The sequence below is a fragment of the Triturus cristatus genome, chromosome 7 (genome assembly GCF_964204655.1).
Source record: "Triturus cristatus chromosome 7, aTriCri1.1, whole genome shotgun sequence".
Taxonomy (NCBI): Eukaryota; Metazoa; Chordata; class Amphibia; order Caudata; family Salamandridae; genus Triturus; species Triturus cristatus.
This window is the reverse complement of record NC_140590.1, coordinates 1,347,682,345-1,347,705,334: the sequence shown is the minus strand read 5'-3', so window position 1 is coordinate 1,347,705,334 and position 22,990 is coordinate 1,347,682,345. Positions and strand designations below refer to the sequence as shown.

General features: G+C 44.4%; 1 protein-coding gene across 5 annotated transcripts in view; it reads right to left on the bottom strand.

Annotated features, from left to right (window-relative positions):
* Positions 1 to 4,902: 4,902 nt before the first annotated feature.
* The window catches only part of GSS (glutathione synthetase), a 651,892-nt gene continuing 633,804 nt past the window's right edge, over positions 4,903 to 22,990 (bottom strand). For all 5 annotated transcript variants that reach the window (XM_085619008.1, XM_085619005.1, XM_085619007.1 and 2 more), the window contains one exon: positions 4,903 to 5,248. In XM_085619008.1, the coding sequence (XP_085475134.1) occupies positions 5,125 to 5,248 (124 nt within the window). In that variant the 3' untranslated portion in view covers positions 4,903 to 5,124. The remainder of the gene's footprint in view (positions 5,249 to 22,990) is intronic.

Here is a 22,990-nt window from a genome sequence, read left to right as displayed (position 1 = left end):
AAGATTTTTATCCAAGCAGTAGGCCCGAAATTTATTCAAGAGATTTTGTAGTCCATTAGGTGTCTGGGAGATTAAAATCGTGTCATCCGCAAATAATAAGGCCGGAACGGCTTGACCACACAACTTGGGAGAGTCATGCTCGCAGCCCAAGAGGGTTTCAGGGATGTCATTTACGTAGAGAGAGAAAAGGGTTGGTGCCAAAACGCAACCTTGTCGGACACCTCTCTTTATATTTATTCTCTCCGATAGCTCTCCATTTGGCCCCCACCTTACTCTTGCATAGTTACCCTCGTGTAGCCTAATCAATTGTTGGCAGATGTCCCCAGGGGCGCCCATATCCCTCAACCTTTTCCATAACTGCCCCCTGGGAACCAAATCGAAGGCCGCTTTAAGGTCCACGAAGGCTACGTATAGATGGGATTTCCTTATATTGATGTATTTCCATGTTAAACATAAGAATCTAAAAACCTGGTCTACTGTACTAATTTTGGCTCTAAAACCTGCCTGGTATTTGGTAAAAATAGAGTGATCCTCAATCCACATATTCAATTTATTGAGAAGTTGACGCGCATACATTTTTTGTAAGACATCTATCAAACTGATAGGTCTATAGTTTGATGGATTGGATCTGTCCCCCTTCTTAAAAATGGTCACAATTTCTGCACCCTGCCAGGTTTCTGGAATTGGGGCACCTCTTGCAATGTCATTGCTAAGTAGATTAATATAGGGTGCCCACAGATTGTTCTCGTGTTTCCAGAGGTCCCCAGGGATTTTGTCTGGTCCTGGGGCTTTACCTTGTTTAACTGAATTAATGGCTAGTATGGTATCTGCCAGGCTAAATGTTAGCGTTGTATCACAAGTGTTTTGCCCTAGGTATTCATTTGTTATTACTTCCTCCTCCCCTTCACATGAGTATAATGTGGAGAAGTGTTTAACCCAGACCTTTTCTTCTAGAAACCTGTCCCTTGATTGCACACCTTCTTTGGTGCCCTTTGCTATAAGGTTCCAGAACAACGTTTGATCTTTTGATTTACAAGCTTGAAGTAAATCTACCCAAACTTGTTCATCCCATGATCTTTTTGCAAATAAAATAGTGTTTTTATAAAATGTTCTTTTTTCTCTCAAAATATTTATTTGCTTCCCTTTTATAGCCTTTATTAGTTCTAATTTAGCCTGCCGGCAGGCTTTGTTATACCAAAGGCTCTCCTTAGGCCGGTTAATCTGACAGGCTTGGCCTTTGTTGACCTCTTTTGAGAGGATTTTCCTAAGTTGCTGCATCAATTCCTATGTACTAATGATACCGAGTGTTCCTCAGTATTAATGTTATCTAAGGACGACATAAGTTTTACATAAAGTACATAGATTTCTCTAATTGTATCGACATTACCCATTACAGCAGGCCATTTTAAAGACCTGCAATTGTTGGACTCCAAGGGCTCATGAATGGAAATATAATCACTAGGTATCAATACCTTAGGGAACATAAACAATGAGCCAGTGATAGTCAAAGAAAGAGGAAAGTGGTCACTTTCAATACGGTTGTCCACATTCAGATCTATGAGCGTTGGCCATAGATTCAAGGAAACCAATATGTAATCAAGATGGCTAGTAGAACAACCTCTTTCAAAGGTCGGTTTACTTGGGCAATCAGAAGGGAGTCGACCATTACAGGAGCGTAGGCCATGTTCCATAATCAATCTTAATATCTGCAATGAACTATTTGTGCAAGGTGTTGTATAATTTACGTCAATGCTAGGGATATTATAGGCCTTGTCTTCTTCTCCATGGATATCATCTAACCCCGTAATGGATTCAAAACTCCTATTAAGGTCTCCTCCTATAATCAGCATAGTTTTATGATCTAAACTGCGGATAAAACCATCTAGTTGGGCTATTGTATCTGATTCTTTATTTGACGGATGGGGTCTGTTGTAAATATTAATGATACAGATTGCCCATACTTTAGCGTCATTAAATTTTATAGCCAGAATATCAGGGCTATTAGAATCCACTTGTGTAAAGTCGATGCCCAGCGTGATTCTTGCCCAGATTATCAACCCACCAGATGGTCTGCCTTTATTTAAGTGTGATGCTGCTATATGGCATGACCTGTAACCTACTTTAAAAGAGTGTTCTACTCCCCATGTTTCTTGGAACAAAATGAGATCCGCTTTGCTGATATAATTATGCCATGCAGGATCAGACAGATTTTTCTTTATACCAGCAATGTTCCAAGAAATTAATTTGACCACAGCTTCCTTAGTACTGTCAGATTGGCTCAAGTCTATATTTATTACGTCACCAGTTCTTGTTATTGGTGGACTAATATTCCCCACTTCTGTTTGCAGGATTAGGTTATTATCCTGTTTGGCTGTGTCCCTAGTAATACATCCATCCATAGTTGCCTTAATGGGTTTGACAATTATATCATCTTCTTTATCATAACTTTCTTCAAGTCAATTTGCCTCATCCAACCCATATAGCTCTGAGAAGCGATTATTTGTGGGTATCTGGAAAAAGTTGTCGGGCCCCCACGGCATAACTTCATATGCCGTGTTTGCCCGGCATTTATATGTACGGGTAGCCTTCTCACTGTAAAAATAATTAAGATTTTTAATTCTAATAGGGCCCTTATCATTATAAAATTCATCATTATAAACTAGTGCCACTACATTTCTATCCCTGAAATGGACTATAATCGTGTCTCCTTGTATGTCTTTTACCTTCCTACCTATCCAGCCAACCCTTCTGACAAACAATATCTCCCCATTTAAGTATCTAGGGATCGGCCTGTTCGTATTCAACCAGAATAACACTATTATTTAACTCTTGGTAGGATTCTGCTTTCCCATTCTTCAGTTCAGGAACGCCAGTGAGTACAATTGTGTAGGGTAGTGAATCTGGTGGTAGGTCAATTGTTATCAAAGGAGTTTTTATACTTCCTTCGTGCTTATGTGTTGTTTTTTCTGTGCTTTGTGGTATAACAGCTTTTCCCTTCGTAAGCTTCCCTGCACTAGGTGTTGGACTTTTAGCACGTTTTTCTAACTTTTGTTGATTACAATTCAGACCTTTGCAATTTAGTACCTTTGTTGATTGTACTGTCAATCCTGCACTTACAGCACTTTCAGCACTTATGGTGCTTGCAGAATCAACATTGGATAGTGGTAAGTTCTCTGGTCTCCCTCTAACTTCTACCTTTATCAGGTTCTTTAGGGAAGTAAAATTATCCAGAGTTAACTGTTCCAATTTCTCCAGCTTTTCATCTACCAATTTGATCCTTTCAAGGACTGGCAAAATCATTGACTTAACAATGTGTTCTATATGTGCCAGTGACCCATAGACACCCTCATTAGAAGCAGGAGTTATGGTTCCAGTAGGACTACCTGTAGTGATGATTTGAGTAGAACGCCCTTGATTATCATTGGGCCTTACAGGTATCCTTTTTATGGAGGGTCTTTGCTTAGGGATTCCCAAATCTTGGGTTTTAAATAACTTTGGTTCCCTCCCTTTTTGTACTGCTTCTATTATTTTCCTCTTCGAAGCCCCACCAGTTCTTACTCGATTAGTAATATAGCTGTTAGTTGTTTTGGACAGTGGGGTTTTGCTCGTTAAGGGTGGCTCTCTATATGGCCTCATTTAATTGTGATTAGGGTGACAGATATTCTCATTTGCTAGCAAGGGTGGGGACCTATCTAAAGCAGTAAGGCTCCCACTCTTGTTCAATGACGTACAGAGGGAGAGGGCTGGGTCCTCCATGGCCACTGGATCAGTTGCTGGATCATATATCTCTACAGATGTATCCTGGTGCTGTGCAATTGATATGTGTGGCGCACTAATTGCACTTGTTGCAGAGAGTGATATTACGGGAGGAGGATTTTTTGACAATAGGATATTGTGGCTACCCTCAACTCCTGGAAGTCCTACATAAGAGTCCAGGAATGTGGATCCAGGTGAGACTATTGGCTGTTCATTGGAGGAAGGGTTTAGTGAAGCTAGGCGCATGTTAGGGGGAAGTGATAAGCGCCTCTCTGTGCTCTCTATGGCGGTTACAACGACGCCTATGGTTTTCTGCAGCATCCTATCGATCGCAGTCAGGCTCGGCAAGGGGACCTTAGTGCCTTTGGTCTGCATTTCCATAGATCGTTTCTTCGTGATGGCTTTTTTTCCCATAATACAGGTGCCAAGTCAGTCTCCTAGACAGCACAACAGTAATACCTTGTCAGTAGGGTCCTGAATGAGCAGGGACACGCCTCGATAGACTTTAGGGAGTGGGCCCAGCCCGGCCTCCTCCGGCCCCGGACGGCCACAGACGGTCCCGCCCTTGTCCCGGGCTTCTCCCGGCGCTACCCGCGCGCGATCCCGCGATGCGGGAGCAGCACCGTGATTTGAAGCGCCTCCTGGCGCGCAACGCTCGGTCACGTGGTTCGTGACCGCTGGGGCACCTGGGTCTTGTGGTTTTTGTGAACCGGTCTCCCCACTGCGGCCGCACGAGATGGAAGTGCGGCGGCGGGAGACCGGGACAGCAACAGGTGACAGGCAGCAAGGAAACAATGTCAGGCAGGCAGCGGGATCCTCAGGGCCAGCCAAGTACGAAAAAGCAGGAACAGGGAACCCGCTCTGCCGCAGCAGCACCGTGATTTGAAGCGCCTCCTGGCGCGCAACGCTCGGTCACGTGGTTCGTGACCGCTGGGGCACCTGGGTCTTGTGGTTTTTGTGAACCGGTCTCCCCACTGCGGCCGCACGAGATGGAAGTGCGGCGGCGGGAGACCGGGACAGCAACAGGTGACAGGCAGCAAGGAAACAATGTCAGGCAGGCAGCGGGATCCTCAGGGCCAGCCAAGTACGAAAAAGCTTCATAAATGGGCAGCATTTAAAATCAAGAAAAAAACAATACAGACGAGGTGTGGTTTATGTACATTTTAATACTTCTTTAACATCATTATCACAAGTTCCAAGATTTGTCATCCAAAGATTCGAAATAGAAGGCATTATTTGTAAACATCTTTTCATTTGAATGATAACATTTTGGTAGTTAAGAAAACTCATGTTTACACCCACAATATCTTCATTTGGTCACGGACGATTACAGTACATAATTAATGAATAATTTTCCTATATTGCTCTTCATACTAAGTAAGGATTATCCAGGACCGCCACTCCTGCTGCCACACCCCCATCGGCATGCACTGTTGCCTTGGTACGCAGGAGATGTCCAACATCTGCATTCAGAATCATTTCCCTACCGTGCCTAGAAGAGAAGAAACCTCAGATTACAACCATATTTAAATCATTTATGATAATCTTATATTTTTGTCCACCTTCCCCTATTTTACAAACATGGGGAAGGTAAACTGTTGAACACTCCTGCATAATGGATACGTGAAGTAACTAAACTACTTGTTTAGATTCTGTGCATCTTGTTTGTGTGAGTGTTTTTTAATCAGCTCCTCTTCAAAAGCAATGATCCCCCATGAATAGAGTGGGTCATGCATATAAGGCGAGAAAGATGGCTTACACCATTTCATCTTTTCCATAGTACTGTCATGGAATATTCTTGCTTACAGAAGTGACTTTAGGACACACCAAAATAGGACTCCTCAATATTCTGTAAATCTTTTCCCTACAATGCTTTCATACCAAAAAACACATTTATACTTGCCATTATCACCATGTGCCCCAATGCCCTTCTGGCCTAGACTTTGTTTACCAAATTCCACGCAGGAACTAGTTTAGCCAGATGATTCAACCACAAAATAACCGATACACAGACTCTTCTACAACCAGAAGCCTTACCAGACAGCCATGGTGAGGACTTCATTTGGTGCCTCCATTCATGCTCTTCATTCTATAGCATGGACTTACATCCTACCATGTTCCTGTTCTTCCTTCTCTCCCACACTACTCCAAATGCCTGCACCCCATCTCATCACTCATTCCTTCTCTCCCATCCTCTCCCTCTCACTTTAAATCCTTTCAATGGTTGTGTTTGAAAATGAACAAATACATTAAGAAAGTGCCTATTTTACCCAGCCACCGGCCGAATAGTACATGCTCTGTTATTTACCCAATAGCTGGCAAAATCGTACATGATATCTGAAGTTTAGCCGCCTACTGGCTAAACAGTAGATACGATGTACAATTTGACCAGTGGACGGATAAATAGTGTGAATGAGGTCTTTAGCAGGCCATAAAGAAAAAAGGGGCAACAGGCAATGGTAAGGTGGTGGCAGTCTTTAATAGGGATGCAACATGTGTGAGGCATCTGAAAGTAAGTGCATATACAAGTGTGCAATCGTTTGTACAAAGGTAAGTGCATGAATTAAGCTAAACTGTTTATAGATGAAAAAACTGTAAAATACATTTTGAATAAAAATATTGATGTTATTTTAGTAATAAGAAATGTAGGAACCAAACTTCTTTTTCAGGAGTTATAGGACACGGCACACAGATATTTGCGCTGCAGTGCAATTTTAGGCAAAGTTTAAGGTTTGCAGGGCATTGTGGGTAAAAAAGAAACTTTATGCAACCATGCAAGGCATGCCACTCTAGTTTTCAGAAATAATAGAGCTTGGTAGGTTTCCCAGGTGGCTGCTGACCCGGGGCCAAAAAGTGCAGCCCTTCAGCATACAAGTATGATGATTTCAGACCTAGCCATTGCAACCAATATGTATATAAAAAAAACATCCAAAATTAAAATGTTCATTCTTGCCAAAAATACAGGGATGCCTTAGTCCCCAGGGAGGAAGACAGACTGTTGGGGTCATATTGGAGGAGGAGGCTAGGCCTGAAGAGAGGGCGGGTAGGCAGGACATCCCCACACCTTGTGGCAAAAAAAAAAACCTCCCTTGCGTCTAGTGGGTTTTCTGCCCCTCCCACCAGTGCGTATTGGAGTTAAAGACCTCTTACCTGCCCCCAGAGCGGAAGGATGAGGGGTAGAAAGACTGGTGTGGGGCAATTGACGGGTGGGGTTAGGCCCAATGCCTAGGAGTGCCACCCCCACCAATTTCTCCTAAACAAATCATCCCTGTTGTCTAGTGGGCTTTCTGGGACTAGGGTGGGTAGAGCACTAGCCCTTTGCAGGGGGGCAGCTCCCCCCTCAAAAAATAGTCCCTGGCAATCTAGTGGGTGGATCCTTGCTTCGGGATTGCCCTCCTGCAGCAATCCCCAAGCAGGATTCTCCTCTTTCCAATGATACCTCTCCTGTCTGAATCGGTACTCTGGGGGCTGACATATCCCCCAAGCACTGATGCAGTGAAAGTGAAATGAGCTCATCGGCTCATTTCACTTAGCAAATTCAACAAAAAGTAGTGCACCGAACAGAATATATTTCAGTCCTTTTGTATTTTCTTTGGTTTAATCCTTTATTTTAGCAACCATATAAGATCTCAGGGGAATCTAGGTTGGCACACTTTTAAGAACCTATTTTCGTCAGATAAGAGACAAACGTCTTTCCACTCACTAAGTTTCAGAGCAATTAAAAATACCATTCAATCATGGGATTCCCACTTACTAATTCATAACAAGAGGTGTCATTTAACTGCCGTTCTATCTCTTTCATATAAACCGTTTTGTCTATTACCACTATGTTGTTACCTTTGTCAGCCTTGCGGATGACTATAGTGTCATCTTTTTCTAGCCTGTATAATGCTTCCCTTTCACCTTTCGAAAAGTTATCTCCTTTTTTAGAGAATTTAGTGGGGCATTCCAATATGTATAAATCTTCTGTTGCTTTATCATAGAAAAGATCAATCTTCAGATGATAAGAGCCACCTGGAGTAAACTTGGATTTTGGTCTTAACCCACTATCAGCATCTAGGTTCTCTATGATGTTCAAGTCTTGTAATAATGCCCCCATCTCAATATCTGTCCCCTCCTCAATTGACAAGAGACATTGGACATTACGAATATCTGCAATACTCAATACAGGAGTGGGGCACAATTCAGTTGGCAAAGAAACATCACACCTTTGGTTACTAAAGAAATCTTTTAATTTAAGTGTACTTATAAACTTAAATAAATCAACATGAACATCTGTCAAGTCTCCAGATAGTGTTGGGAAAAAGCCCAGACCTTAGTTTAACAAACTTAATTCATCAGTGTCTATTCCTCTTTGTGACAAGTTGATAACCTCTACATCACTATGGTGTCCCATCTCAAATAGTGCACCCACCTCACCTGTTTCAATACCAATATCAATATTTACATTTTTTTCCAACTTGTTTTCATTCTTTCTTGGTCTATTTGGGCCCTCTTTGTGTTTCTTTTGGTATCTCCTCATCCCTCTTCTTGCTTTTGATTTTTTCTCTGCTTGCAGCTTATGCGCAGTTTTGCTAACTCCTTCTCGAATGCTGAGGCTCCTTCCCCTAAAGGGTCTCAGTATGATTGCTACTTGAGGCAACACTACTTTGCGAGGAGACCGAGACACTACTCACTGACCGAGTGCCATCCATTTCCTTTCTTCCTCTTTTCCTGTCTTCAGGAGCCTGAACTGAATCATACTTTTTTGCAACCGTGTAGATGCGGCCCTCTTTATAGTCTCTATCATCACGCCTTATGTTGTGCATCTTCTTATCTTTTAGATACTGTTGATGGCTTTCTATAACTTTTTTTTAAATTTCATAATTTTTTTCAATATAGGGCCAGATGTAGGAAGCCAAATAGCGACCGCAAATGCCGAAATTCGCAGAATTTCAGCCTTTGCGATCGCAATTTGGCTTTGATCAATGAGGGTAAGATTAAACCTACTAGCAAAGTAAGGAATTGCAAAAATTGTGATTCCTAATTTTACGATTGCATTTAAGGAATCGCAAATTGCGATTCCTTAAATGCAATGTAAGTAGGACAAAAGAAAGTGCACTTTGGCTTTAAGGAATCGCTAATTACCATCAACTTCAAGTTGGTGGTAATTAGCGATTTCCTTTAAAAAAGCACTTTTTTGCTTTTTTATAAGTGCCATGTGGCACACATTCATGCCCTTAGGGCATGTATGTGCGCCACATGTGCACACATGCACATTTCAGGGGTGCAACAGGGTGTCCTTTTGGAACCCTTGCACCCTTGAAATTGCGCCCGGAATTTGCGAGTGCCTCTTGGTTACTCTCAAATTGCGCGCAAAATCCTATTCATTCCTATGGGCCTCTTGGTCCATAGGAATGAATGGGATGGTATTCCTTGATTGCGATTCTCAATTTGCGATTCGCAATTAAGGAATATTAAGGAATCGCAAATATTTTTGCGATTCCTACCTACATTCAATTTAGTGAGTCCTTAATAGCCTATTAAGGACTCGCTAAATTGAATTTACCTACATCTGGCCCTAAATCTTTAGCCTCTATCGCATCTGTTTCTTTTCCTACTGTCTATTTCAGATAACAGCTTCGCCCCTTTGTCAATCGCATGTCTGGTTAATATCAGCATCATTACTAATGATGCTCCCTCTAAATTTGCCTCCCATTCTTTAAGTAAATCAGGACTCAAGTCCTCAAACGTGGGGAATATTAAGATACGTAAGCCTCTTGGGGCTTTCTTGTTGTCCATATACTGATGGAGTGTTACTCTGTCCCACCATTGCCCTAGTTCCTGTTTTTTCAGGCGCTCCAACTTTATAAAGAGAGCACGCAGTCCCAATGTACCCTGCACATTCTGAACTAAATAAAAAAAAGCCTCTGGAACTGGGGAAGCTCTACCCTAGCCCCCGAAGCGGAATCCAGTAAATGGAAATCCCTCTGGTGCTTGCACCAGAGAGATTTCCTGCCTCGTGTGCGAGGACAGCCTAAAGCCAACCTCCGCACACGACGACTGGTGCAGCAGTAGTTGACAAGAAGCAGCAAACAGGGAATGCAGACAGATAGGCGGTATCTGGGTCCCAGAGGAAGGGACAAGTACATTAGTCAATTGGTGCATGGTGGCACAGTGCTTTGGGACACTTGCAGAAGGTAAATTGAGAGACACGGTAATGGGGTTTCTGTGGAATGGGGAAGTGAAAGCCGGTTACAGGCACATCATGCATCACGTTAATTCACAGGAGGAGTTCACTTTCTTGCCTGTGAATAATCACACTTTTCCGTACTATTCACCCAGCAGAGTTGGCTTGAGGCATAGATGCTTATTAGTTCCACGTTATGAGAGGCCCCTTCATCAGTCACACTGACATTTTTGTCACCTGCACAATGGATTCTGGGAATGCTAGTTTTGATTTTTAACATGCTAAGCAGTACCTACAGTGGTCATGGTCCTGTCTCCACTGAGACCTCATTTCTGTCTGACAGAGATGTCTCAACAAAAGAAATCTGGAAGCCAAAAAAACACCCATAGAAAATCTGAGTGACAGGCTTGGAGGCGGTACCTGACTAAAATCATTGAGGAGGGAGGCTGCGGATAGAAGGAGTAGGATCAATAGGAGGAGCATGATAACAAGTAGGAGAATAAGGGCCAGGAGGTGGACCACCAGGAGGGGTTAGGGCACCAGAGCCACAAGGACCAGGACAAGAAGAACCAGACCCAGGGGACCTAATCTACTAGGACCAGTCTACTAATGCCAGAGGGGACCAGGGACAGATAGATGATGAGGAACAGCGCAAGGAAGAATAGGACTAGGGGTACCGGGATCAGGTGAGAAGAACCAGGACGGCCAGGAGGATGTGGACCATGGGGAAACTGGACCCAGTGGACAAGGGCCCAAAGAAACAGAAGACCAGGAGTAGAATGAACAGAAGGCCACTGACTATAATGCCACCGAGGGCTAGGAAAGCCTGACCGCAAAGAACAGGACCACAGGGATAAGGGCGAACAGGAGAAGGTAGACAGACCAAGAGACCAATGGAAAGAAGGACAGGAAGGCCAAGACCAATACGATCAGATCAAGGACGAACAAGGGGCCAGAAGTGAATGGACCAGGAAGACCACAACCAGAAAGGACCACGGCTAGCAGGACCTGGAAACCCTTGATTAGAATGACAAGGGGAATATGAAAGACCAGGAGGTCTAGATCCAATGGGACCAGTATCAAAAGATCCATGAAGGTCATACTCAGGGGGATCCTAAACCAGAATACCAAGAACTACATGAACCAGGGTGACCCACAGCGTGGGGACTAGGAGGACCAGTGCCACAGGGATGAGGAAGACCAGACACAGGAGGGCTATGCTAGAGGGGACAAGGGTCAGATAGACACGACCAAGATTGTAGAGGCAAACTAGGAGGACTAGTAAGGGGCACCAGGAATAAAAGGTCTAAGGAAACTAAGACCAGAGTGAACAACACGTGAAGACCCAATACATGAGGAGTTGGCAAAGTAGTACTGGAACTAAGACCAGGACTACATGGCCCAGGAGAATCAGAAGCAGAAGGATTAGGAACAAGCAAACCAAGGAAGATAAACCAGAGGAGCAGGACTAGGAAGACTGATGGACAAGAATTAGGGTGAGGGGGATGAAAAGGTCCAGCACAGGGAGCATGTGAAACAGGAGACAACAGGATACAAAGGACTCAATCAATCAATGTAATCAGGGGTTTATAAAGCGCAACTACTCACTCGAAAGGGTCTCAAGGCGCTGAGGGGTGGACGGGAGGCACGCAGCTTCTGGTTGATCACGGTGATTCTCCGAAAAGCTAAGTCTTGAGGTCCTTCAAGAACTTGGACATTGTAGGTGTGAGGCTGAGAGGGATGGGGTTCCATGCCTTGGGCGCGAGGAGGAAGAAGGAGTGTTTTTCTGTTCTGGAATCCGGGTCCGTTGTTGTGGAGGGCCTTGTGGGCATGGGCGTGAAGTTTGAAGGTGATTCTCTTCTCGACAGGGAGCCAGTGTAGTGACCGTAGATGTTGGCTGATGTGGCAGTGGTGCGGTAGGTTGAGGACAAGTCTGGCAGCAGCGTTCTGGAGTTTTTGGGTGAGGTTCTTGTTGATCCTGGCATAGAGTGGGTTGCCGTAGTCTGGTCTGCTGCTGATGAGGACGTGGGTGACGGTTTTCCTGTGTTCGAGGGGAATCAAGTTGAAGGTCTTCTGGAGTAGGCAGAGGGTGGGGTAGCAGGAGGAGGTGACGGCGTTGATCTGGCGGTCCATTTTGAGTTCAGAGTCCTCGATAATTCCGAGGTTGCGTGCGTGGTCTGTGGGGGAGGAAGGGTTCCCGAGGGTGGGGGGGCCACCAGGTGTCGTTCCAGGCATCGGGAGTGGGCCTATGATGAGCACTTGTGTTTTGTACGTGTTGAGTTGTAGGCAGTTGTTCTTCATCCACCTGGCGACTCCTTCCATTCCTTCTTGGAAGTTGTGTTTGGAGATGTTGGGTTCATTGGATAGGGAGAGGATGAGTTGGGTGTCGACTGTGTACGATACGATGTTGAGTCCGTGTGATCTGACGATGGATGCGAGTGGAGCCATGTAGACGTTGAAAAGGGAGGGGCTGCTGGGGGATCCTTGGGGGACTCCGCAGCTGGTCATTGTGGGTTCAGAGAGTAAAGAATCCAGTCGTGGGCCTTGTTCTGGATTCCTGCGTCGTGGAGTACGCTAGCTAGGGTGCGGTGTGAGACTGTGTCGAAAGCGGCGGTGAGGTCCAAAAGGATGAAGGCCATAGTCTCTCATCTGTCGAGGAGGGAGTGGATGTCGTCCGTAGCGGCGAGAAGGGCTAAGTCCAGAAGTACATGGAAATGATTACCTGACATGAGGAAATACAGGGCCAAGAAGTTGAAGGCTAGCATGAACCGGATGTCAAGGAACATCAGAAATATGGAAGGTTATGATGTTTTGTGCTGGGCCAGGACAACTTATTGCAGAACTACAAGGGCAAAGAGCAACAGGACCATGGTCAGGAGGATCTGGACCAAACTGTAGAGAAGTACGAAGATAACATGGAGGGTAATGGCCAGCAGTACCAGAAAACCAGGATAGGATAAACAGCACAGAAACTAGGAAGACCAAGAGGACTAGTACCAAGGGCAACCAGAAGAGCAGAGCAAGGAGGACTAGATGAACTAAAAGGATCATGACCAAGAGGACTTGAAACAGGGCTAAGTGGGCTATGATGATCAGGACTTCGGGGACCAGGGCTCAGATTACCAAGTGAAAATGAGCAAGGGGACTGCTGGACAGTGTTAGCCATGAGGACCAGAACCAGAATGACCAACCGTGGAGGGACTCCAAGAAGGAGAACCTGGATAAAGAGAGCTAGGATAACGGCTGCAGTACCAGTAGGACTGAGAGTACCTAGAGGAGCAAAACATTCGAAACCAGAAGGACAAAGACTAAGAGGGCCAGGATGAGAGGTCAGATGGACCAGGACCTGCAGTACCAAGGCTAGGAGGTTCAGGGTGAGAAGAAACAGGACAAGGTGACCATGGCCAAGAGAACTAGAAAGGAACAGACCCAGATGGCCAACCGAGGAGGGACCAAGAAGGGCCAGGATGGCCAAAAGCCATGGTTTATGATAACAAGCACATTAGGACAAGGACTAGGATAATCAGGACCAAGGAGACCAAGGCTACGATGGTTGGTGAACCAGGTCCATGAGAAATACGTGCAAGAGAAACCAAACTAGAATGACCAGGACCAAGAGGATCAGGGCCAATGGGCATATAATCTAGAGAAGTACAAGAACAATGAAAACAAGAAAAGCACAACCATGGCCAAGAGCACCAGGGAGGTGAGACTAGGGACACATGCAACCAGAGCCAGAAGAAAAAGGATCAGGCAACAAAAGACTAGGAGGGGCAGGAAGATCAGGACCCTAAGTACCAGGACCAGAAGGACAACATATGCCACAGGAAGACTAAGGGGACTGGACCTGGATGTCCAGAAGGACAAGGAACAACATGATGCGGCTAAGAAGGACACAACAAAGAGAACCAGGACTAAAAGGGCCCAGACCACTAGGTGCAATGCCAGAAGGACCATGAGGACATGGCAAAGGGCCAGGAGGATCAGGATAATCCAAATAAGCATGACAAGAGCTAACAGGGCAAGGCCTAAAAGGAACAGGACACAAGAGGCCAGGTGCACCATGAGACCCAGATGGACCAGCAACTGAAGTAGTAGGGATTGGATGAGCTGGGTGGGAAGTATCAGAATGACCAAATCAAGGGGCAAGGGTTAAGAGGATCAGGAAAGGAAAGAGTTAGAAAAAGGGGGCTGGAAGGACCAGGATGGCAACAAGGACCAGAATCAAGCGGATTAGGCATGCAAAGACCCAAACAAGGAGGGCCTGAAACAAAAGAATCAAGTCTAGTGGACACTAAACCAGGAACAAAACACAAACAGTGAAGATCAGGAATAGGAAGACTAATTCTAGGCAAGCCAGACAGAGTAAGGAAGAGCAGGAGAACAGGACCTGGAGAATCAGAAGGGGATGGCTAGGCAACCAGAGCCAGCAGGACAAGAGGTAAGAGTGCCAGGGCAAGGAGGACCAGTGGGACCACAACCAAGGGGAAAAGGAAGATCAAGTAACATAGGTAAAGGAGTATCAGGACCTAGAATAACAGCACAAAGAAGACCAGGACAAGTAGGAAAAGGAGGACCAAGACAAGAAGGAAAAGGAGGACCAGGACAAGGAGGGCCAAGATGTCAGGAGCCAGGATGACACAATCTGGGTAGCTAAGAACAGGATGACCTGAACAAGGAGGCTCAAGACTAAGTGGACAAGTTAGTGAAGAATTAGGAATACAAGGAGCAGGAGGACCAGGGCCAAGAGCACCATGACAATTTGAGGGAGGACCAGGAGAACTTGCTGGACAGGAGCAGATGAACTAGGGCCATTGAGACCAGAGACCAGATTGGGAAGGATTAGGTGTTCCAGAAGGATCAGATTTTCCAGACCAGGAACTGGGCTAAGAGGAACGGAGGGCCACTACCAGGAGGTCCAGGACCTGAAGTACCAAGGGGAGTAGAGTTAGGAGTGGCTCCTAACCTATGGCGGAGGAGCACACCACCTTGCCGCCCCCTCCCAATTGTCATTTTATTTTTGCTCTCAGAGCCGAGGCTTGGGGGGGGGGGGGGGGGGGCATGGGAATGACAGGCAAGAGGGGAAGTGGTAGGTGAACTGCTATCAGTGCCCATGACAGTTTGGCCGGCCGTCTCAGGACGGTCAACCCGTCATGCGCACTGAAGCTCTCTCCAGCCCCAGGTGCATTGCCGGGTTGGAGAGAGCAGGCACAGGCTCCCAGTTTAACTGGGAGCGCAAATCGAGGGTGCTCAGACCAATCCTGGTGCTGCTATCATGCTGCTGAAAGCAGTGTCAGAATTGGCCGCAGTGGTCTATGTGTGCCTACAGTGGGCAGGACTGCAATTCAGTGATGCCGCAGTAAGTGTTTTTTTTGTCTCATCATCCACCTGTCTGTCCTCCCCTCCACCCCCTGCCTTGCCACTCTATTGAGACACCAGCCGCTACTGAGCAGGAGTATCAAGAACTGGGGTATCAGGATCAGGCTGGCAAGGATCAGGGGAACCAGGACAATCAGAGCCACAAGGACCAATGGGACCAGACCAGGTCCAAAATCAGCAAGACTGTCTCTTGTTAAAGGTGATGCAGTTTCTAAGCAGGGATTCTGTTTCGTTTGCCTGATAATTGCTCAGGAAGGCTAATGACGGCCAGGTGTGAGATTTCACGATTCATTGTGTCCTTGTTTTGAATACTATTGCTTGAAGCCAGCACTATTGCTACTTCTGTGAGAGCCATCACCTAGCACATAGGCTGTATCTGAGTTACAGCTATAAAATGACATTTAAAAGAGAATCATCTCAAATCACTTCGGAACCCTCAGCAGGCGATCCACATTGTGTCTGGAAAACGAATATAAAAGTGGAACTATGAAATAATCCAACAGTAGGTCAAAAGAATCGAGGTAATGAAATGTCAATTCAGTGTCTTCTCACAATATTTTCAAAGAAGTCACTGAATAAAATAGCTCTCTGAGTTTCTTTGATTTTAACTTCGATGCTTATATGTCTTACTCTGATTTACTGGTAATATTCCTTCATATTCCAATAACATTCAGAATAATTATAGTCCCATTCCTTTGCTCATAGCTCCTTGATGGAATACTTCCTCTGGTGGCCTGACAGAGTTGGGGGTCGCTGGAGGACAGACTTTATTACACCATCCATCCTTTTTAGGGTAAAACCTTTCTGTGGGTGAGAGGAAAAAAATAATGACACCGCCACACTGGGAAAAATCTCTCCGCGTGTGGGGGCCAATCATTTTTTGTTTTGGAAAATCTAACTCCGGCTTTGGGAGTTTTTTTTTTTTTTAAACATAAAACATTTTAAAAGTTTGCCGAACCACCATGGTAGCAGTTCCTGTAAATGAAGAGAGCTGTTCACAGGTTCGGTGGCCCACTCTAAATTTGGTGGCATAGGTCCCGCAGAATGGCAGAGGTATTGTTCACCGACATTCTGGTAGTGTTAAATTTGGCTACCAAACTCTGAATCAGGGGCACAGGTTTTCTTCCATCCGTCAGGAGATTGTATTAAAGCCTCTCAATTATACAGCATTGGTGATGTCATAGGGGGCCCTATGCAATTGTTTCTATTTTGATTAAATCTCCCTAAATATCAGATGGCACTATGTCACTGGGATACAACATTTCCAGATCTGACCTTTGCTTTAACAAATCATTGTTTTCAGGTGCTTTAGTCTGACTTGTTTAATTAAACTGGAGTAGAATGAATAATTCCAGAATGCACTGATTTGCTTCAGAAAAAGAAGTGTTCTGAGGTCTTTTGGTAATCTTATATCTGTTCCTAGTACATTCCCATGGCTTTGTTACTATGAACGAGTACTTAGCTGTAGAAGAGAAACAGTTTGAACTAGTCGTGCAAAGATTCTAATCATCTTTATCATTATCATCTTTATCATTAGCTACCTCTGCAGGTAAACTTAAAAGAGTAGGAGCATATATAGAGCTCGCGAAAGCTCTATAACGGGCCTCCCAAATCGCTGTGCAATGGAGTGGCATTCTTTGCCTTGTCTTTCTAAAAAACTTGGAAACATTTGAACATTTAGAACTTTTAGACCTAATAGTAGGGGCGGGTGTAACTTGCACAATTTGCTGTGGCTTACTTACACAGAATTACAACAAAATTATTTGGAATTATGCAAGGAGTGTAACCCAGCATTTAGAGGTATTTTCTTACTGCAAAATACACCCTCACATACAAAATGACCTGAGGGTGCATTTGGTGCTAACAAAATAGTGAAAATTGCCCCCGAACGTGAACAGCAGCAGCTGCTCATCCTTGCCAAGTTTGTTTTTTCCTGTGCTCCTGCGGTAGGATTTCCCCCCAAATGACTGTTAATTATGTGAGTGGACGTACTCCTGTAATTTTCAGTAATTCGTAATGCAAGAGAAATGCAGAAATACCTAAATTACTCATTACTTTGGCATAGTTAAAAGTTTGCACAGGCAAACCTATAAGTTAGTGCTTTCACGTAGGTCAGTAATAGTACTAAGGGCCTCAAGTCGCAAAATGAGAGGGTTTGACACCACAAAAGTACCTATTTTCAACTCATAAAAGGACTTTTGTGTTAGTTTCTGAATTGAAAATTGGAGTGGTTATGAACAGCCCCCCCATACAATTATGAAAGTAATGTATTGATAGTTTACATCTTCAATTGCTTTCACAAACTACTGATGAGCTAACAACTTTTTAGTTGGGGTGGTAACTAATTTGCAAAGGGGGTAGGGTTCCCTTAGGAGCCCTTTCCTCTTTGGAATGATGTCGACAAATTTAAGAAGAAGTTTTCCAAAACGTTAAACATTAAAAAAAAAAAAAAAAAACAGCGCTGGTACCTTCACAGAGAGCTGCTGCTTTGAAGAAAAAAAAAGTTTGGCATATTGGGATGCACTCATAGGAATGGTGATTTGCTGTCCTTTGCAGGCCAACACCCCCGTAATTTCAGCCAAACATAAAGGGTTGCAAATTGGCACCTCCTCACAAATCTTAATCAAGCAGGTCATTCTGGAACCCCCTGCAATTAAGTATTTTGGGAACCGACCTAATAGTTCATAGGTTGGTTTGTAAAATACTATGCCAGTCTCAAAAGGTATGTGTGCAGTTGCGACCACATTTTGCAAATGTAATAATAATACATCAGCACCCTAACTTTTCATAAAGATATGAATCCCAATTATTATTGCTTGCAGGTCTACCTAGTTCTAACTATCTGCTGAAATCTCCATATGGGGTCCAAATACAGAATGTAAACTATTTAGACACCAGTAGGGTAAATAGTGAAATACCTCTGCGATTTCCACGGCTTCTGGCCAAGTTGTGCATACTGTCTACTATTTAGCAAGCCACAAGGTGAATAATGACGTTTTTTTTTCAATTTGCAAGGCCACTGGTTAAACAATACATAATTTCTGCTATTTCGCCAGCAGCAGGGTAAATATTTAATTTATTTTTCTATTTTCCAGGCTGATTGTGAAATAGCATATATCATCTGCTATTTAATAGTGGGAGAGGAGTGGCCCAGTGGGCTAGTGGCTGATAGAGTGCGAGACTCGTGGTTCGATCGCCCCGGCAGCCCAGCTCAGAATCATGTGACTCTGGGCAATAGCTCACTTAAATCTCTCCGACGGCCCCCAGCGGTCGGTAAATAGTGAATTTTCTTTTGTGTGTGCACTGCTGCTGACTAAATAGTACGTGATCTCTGCTATCTACTCAGCGGCTCAGTAAATAGTGACATTTCTTTGCATGCCCACCAGCCACATAGTAACTGATCTCTACCATTTAGTTGGCGACCAATTAAATAGTGAACCTTCTTTGCTATTTCCACAGCCATAGGCCAAATTGTACAAAGTCTCTGCTCTTTAGTCAGTGACCGGGTATATAGTAAAGTTTCTCTGCTATTTGCAAAGCTGGGGGCAAATAGTACATCATCTCTGCAATTTATTCAGAGGCCAGGAAAAATTAGACATTTCTTAGGAGTTTGCATGGTCACTAGTGACATAGGTCATGATCTCTACTATTTTAGTCGGCAGCCAGAGAAAAAGTGAAGATTCTTTGTTGTGTTTGCATGGTCGCTGGTCAAACACTACATGATCACTGCTATCTAGTCAGCAGCCCAAATAGTACATGATCGCTGATATCTAGTTGGCGGTCACGTGAATAGGGATGCTTCTTTGCTGTTTGAACAGCTGATGGACAAATAGTACATGATCTCTGCTATCTAGTGAAGTTTCTTTCTTCTTTGCATGTTCACTGTCCAAATAGCTCATTATCTCAGCTATCTGCTTGGCAGCCGGGTGAATAGTGAATGACACATCACTGCTGTCTGCAAGGATGCCAATTTCATCATATACACTTGCACAGTGAGTTCACCCTCTAAACTCGGACAAACCCGAAAAAACTGAGAAATAGCTAATTTTGACATCTAGTCCATGACAAGCCCAAAAAGCAAGAAAAACATTTAGAGATCACACCGCTCACAAAATGTGGTTACCCATCTAGCACAGCACTATCGTTGTCCACTCAAGGACCAAATCTGAAACAGGCATTCTATTCTTCATCACAGACATATGGCATTGAGCAGTAGCATATACAACTGGTCTTTTTAGCTTTTATGAACGGTTCCAGAATTCTTTTGTGTGTACATTTAACCAAGAATACAGAAGTGTATGCTTATAGGCAAGATAGCAACTAATCTTAGCCTAATACCAGGACAGGATAAAACGGGCACCAGTTTGTCCAGGCCGTCCAACAAGAAGGCTACACAGGACAAAATGCATATTTCACAAGGCCTCTGGCTCGCAGTAAAGCACCCATAGCAGGGCAGCTGTCAAATATCCTTTAATCACCCATGTATGGTGGTGTGACTGATACATGTGAAAGTAGGATAGCACCATCAGTAGGGGAGAGTGATCGAGACATGCCATAACCGGTTCCACACACCAAAATGCCAATAATCATACCTGCCAGATAGTCTCCTGCCACTAGTGACACTTTAAGGCCTGGATTTTAGCCAACAGAAATGTGCATGCATCTTTGTGACTGGGGGTGAATATTTGCATTGTCCAGCATTCCGTCCATCAATTGTTTCTTTTGCGTTTGTCGCCCAAAGTGGGAAGGGTATGCCCAGACGTGGGTCCCTTGCTCACTACACCACTGGATTCAAGCTAGCCTGGCTGAAGAAGGGTGATGCCCAGAAACCAGTCCCAAGATGCTTGTTTCCGGTCCAGTGAGGACCTGGGTTGTCAGTTCGGGCTGGACTGTTCCCACAAGGATCAGGGTCAAGACTGATTTGCATATGGCTGGGTCCAAACTGGGGTGGTGTGGTGAGCAAAATAATGATGGATTAAACCCAGATCTTTGTGACTGAGGGTGAATGTTTGCAATGTCCAGCATTCCGTCCATCAATTGTTTCTTTTGGTTAAAATGATAGGACAGAGTGTGGCACAACCTAGCGGCGAAAATGGTTGATGCTCTCCTCTGGTTCTCTGTGAGCAGGGTATATGGCTGTGATCTAGGGCGCTGATGAGGCCACAGAGGTATGAGGGTGGGAAACACGGATGCAGTGCGCGATCACGCCAAAGGACATGGGAGAGCTCCTGCTATAAAGACGAGACGGTGGAGGGGCCACTGAGGAATGGTGTGTGTTTTGATATGCTGGTGCCTGAGGTAATAGAGAGGGTGTCGAGACTGGTACAAGCCTACAACTGGTGTGAGGGCCTTCCGAGCTGACAACTGCACCAGCCTTACCAAGGCTGGCAGTTACAGTGGCTCACTGAATGGTGACGGGCTAAGCAGCTGTAGCTGGGAGAGGGAGAAGATTACAGTGAGTCGGGCACTAGGCCTAAACGCTTTATGACAGTGGAGTGCATGGACAGTGGCCATCATAGGGCAGAACAAAATAGGGGTTCTTTGACCCATAAAATAGAGTCCACCTATCTACTGAAGGAGTGAAACCAAAGGCCCTAGTAGATTAGCCAGTGGTAAGTAAGAGAGGATAGGAGCCTACGACTGCATAATAAAAAGCTGGAGAATGTGGATAGAAACACTATTGTTGAAGAGGCCAAATTGGAGGCAATCGGATCTACAGTGAAAAGGGAGGAGCTGGCAGCAACACTGCTGGTCATCAGAATAAACCACTTGGAGAATAAATCCAGAGGAGTGGAGTAACAGATGAAAAAGGGTGAGAGATTCAGAGACACAGTGATGAATATTCTAGAAAACAAAATATGAGCTGTTGGCAAAAGAGTAGCCGCTGTGTGTGTCCTCAGTTTTCCCCCTTTTGCTCCAAAGGCTACAGTACTTGAAGTGATGCACTCCTTTTTTAAAGGAGCACCTATCCCTCCTGGGCAGAGGTGAAGAAAAGATTATCTGCAAGGCATATCAGGCTGTTTGGGGGGCTGCAGCTTGAGATAGTGGGGCCATTGTGGTACTTTTCATTGATTCTGGCCTGGGAGATCCTGAATTGTGAGAGATAGCTGCAATGAAGAAGTCCCCCACAAACTGGGTAAAAGGATCCCTCTCTTTCTTGACTTTAGTGCTTCGAAACAATAGAGACAGCCGCAGTTACAAGGATCGTACAAATAATTCTTGAGTCTGGATGATGGGGCAGCAGTATGAACTACTGCAAAGCTGAAAGTCTGGAAGAATAGCAAGCTCTACATTTTCACATACTTGGAGGCGACAGACTCTTTGTTTAGAGTGGGTCAAACTACTATTTGACTCATACTGAGGCACTATTCTGTGGACTAGCTGACCCTTGCTGTTTAAAAGATACACCAATTGAACTTCTTTAATCACATTTAAATGTGAAACAGACTTGGGAAGTTATATAAAGGGGCTATTTCATGAAGAAGGTGGTTTAATTGAGGGAGCTCCTTTCCTTCTACCCTTGCAACTCTCCCCCTCTTCATCCCACCACTATTTCCTAGTTCTATCCCTGTTGTTCTTTTCCCTCAACATCTCTTCGTCCGTTTTACCAGAGGTGCTACTTTTGGATACGACATTTAAAGAGATATTTAATGATTCCAAAGTGATGGAGTGTTGGTTTGAGGTGCTGTCTTTACAATGGTGCATCAGTGTATAAGGGGTAGGAGCTTACTTTAGAGTAGGTTCATTGACATTTTGCGGTCATAATTTCGTTTTCTGTATTTTAAACTTGTGATAGGTGTTGGTGTCATTACTCTGAATAAAAGAAATTGCACCTAAAATGTCAGGGCTGACTGAAAGTAAGACATGTGATATGGGGCTTCTTTGCAGCTATGACTGGCCACACAACAATAGCACCACTTCAATTTAGGTATATCAAGAGTGTGGAAAAGCAACAGGAAGCATACTAAAACAAAGAGCTAGGTTTCAGATGTTAATGAGGGCAGGGGTGCTAATTACCTTTGGTGCAATTCAGAAATATAAAGATTCAAAAAGGTACCAACTTGTGGACAGCCATGAAAGCTGTAAGAAATTGTGATATTGTTTTGAAGATGGTGATAAACCCACTTCATAAAATATTCACAATCCTGGTCAGGGTAAACCACAAATGCCAATAAATAAACCTGTGCTTAACTGTCTGGTAGCTTGGCACAAAGCAGTCAATCTTAACTTAGAAGCAATGTGTAAAGTATTTTTGCAACACTCAAGCAGTAATAAAATTAAAACACAACAGAAGAAAAATGACAAACCAATTTTAAAAAAGTGAATAGTTAAAATAAATATTATTACACCAAAATGACAAAATTCCAGTAAGGAGACCTGGAAATATACATTTTTAAAGTTTGAATTAAAAATAGCAGCGCAAAGTGCTTATTTGGTTTTGCTAGACCCGGTCAAAGCCAAAAGTTAAGACCAACTGTGATGGGGATTGGGGCTCTTTCCAGCAGAGGCCATAGGAAGGGTCCACAGCAGTGCTAGTTGGAACTGGTCCTCAGGAAAAGCACAAAAGCTACAGAAGATGGCCTCTGGAAGCTTGATGTGTCCCTGCAGCTTACAAAGGGGTTAGTCAATTGACCCTTCTAGTCACTTCTAGGGTCCTGGCTTCAGGGAAAGCAGGTCCAATCTTCT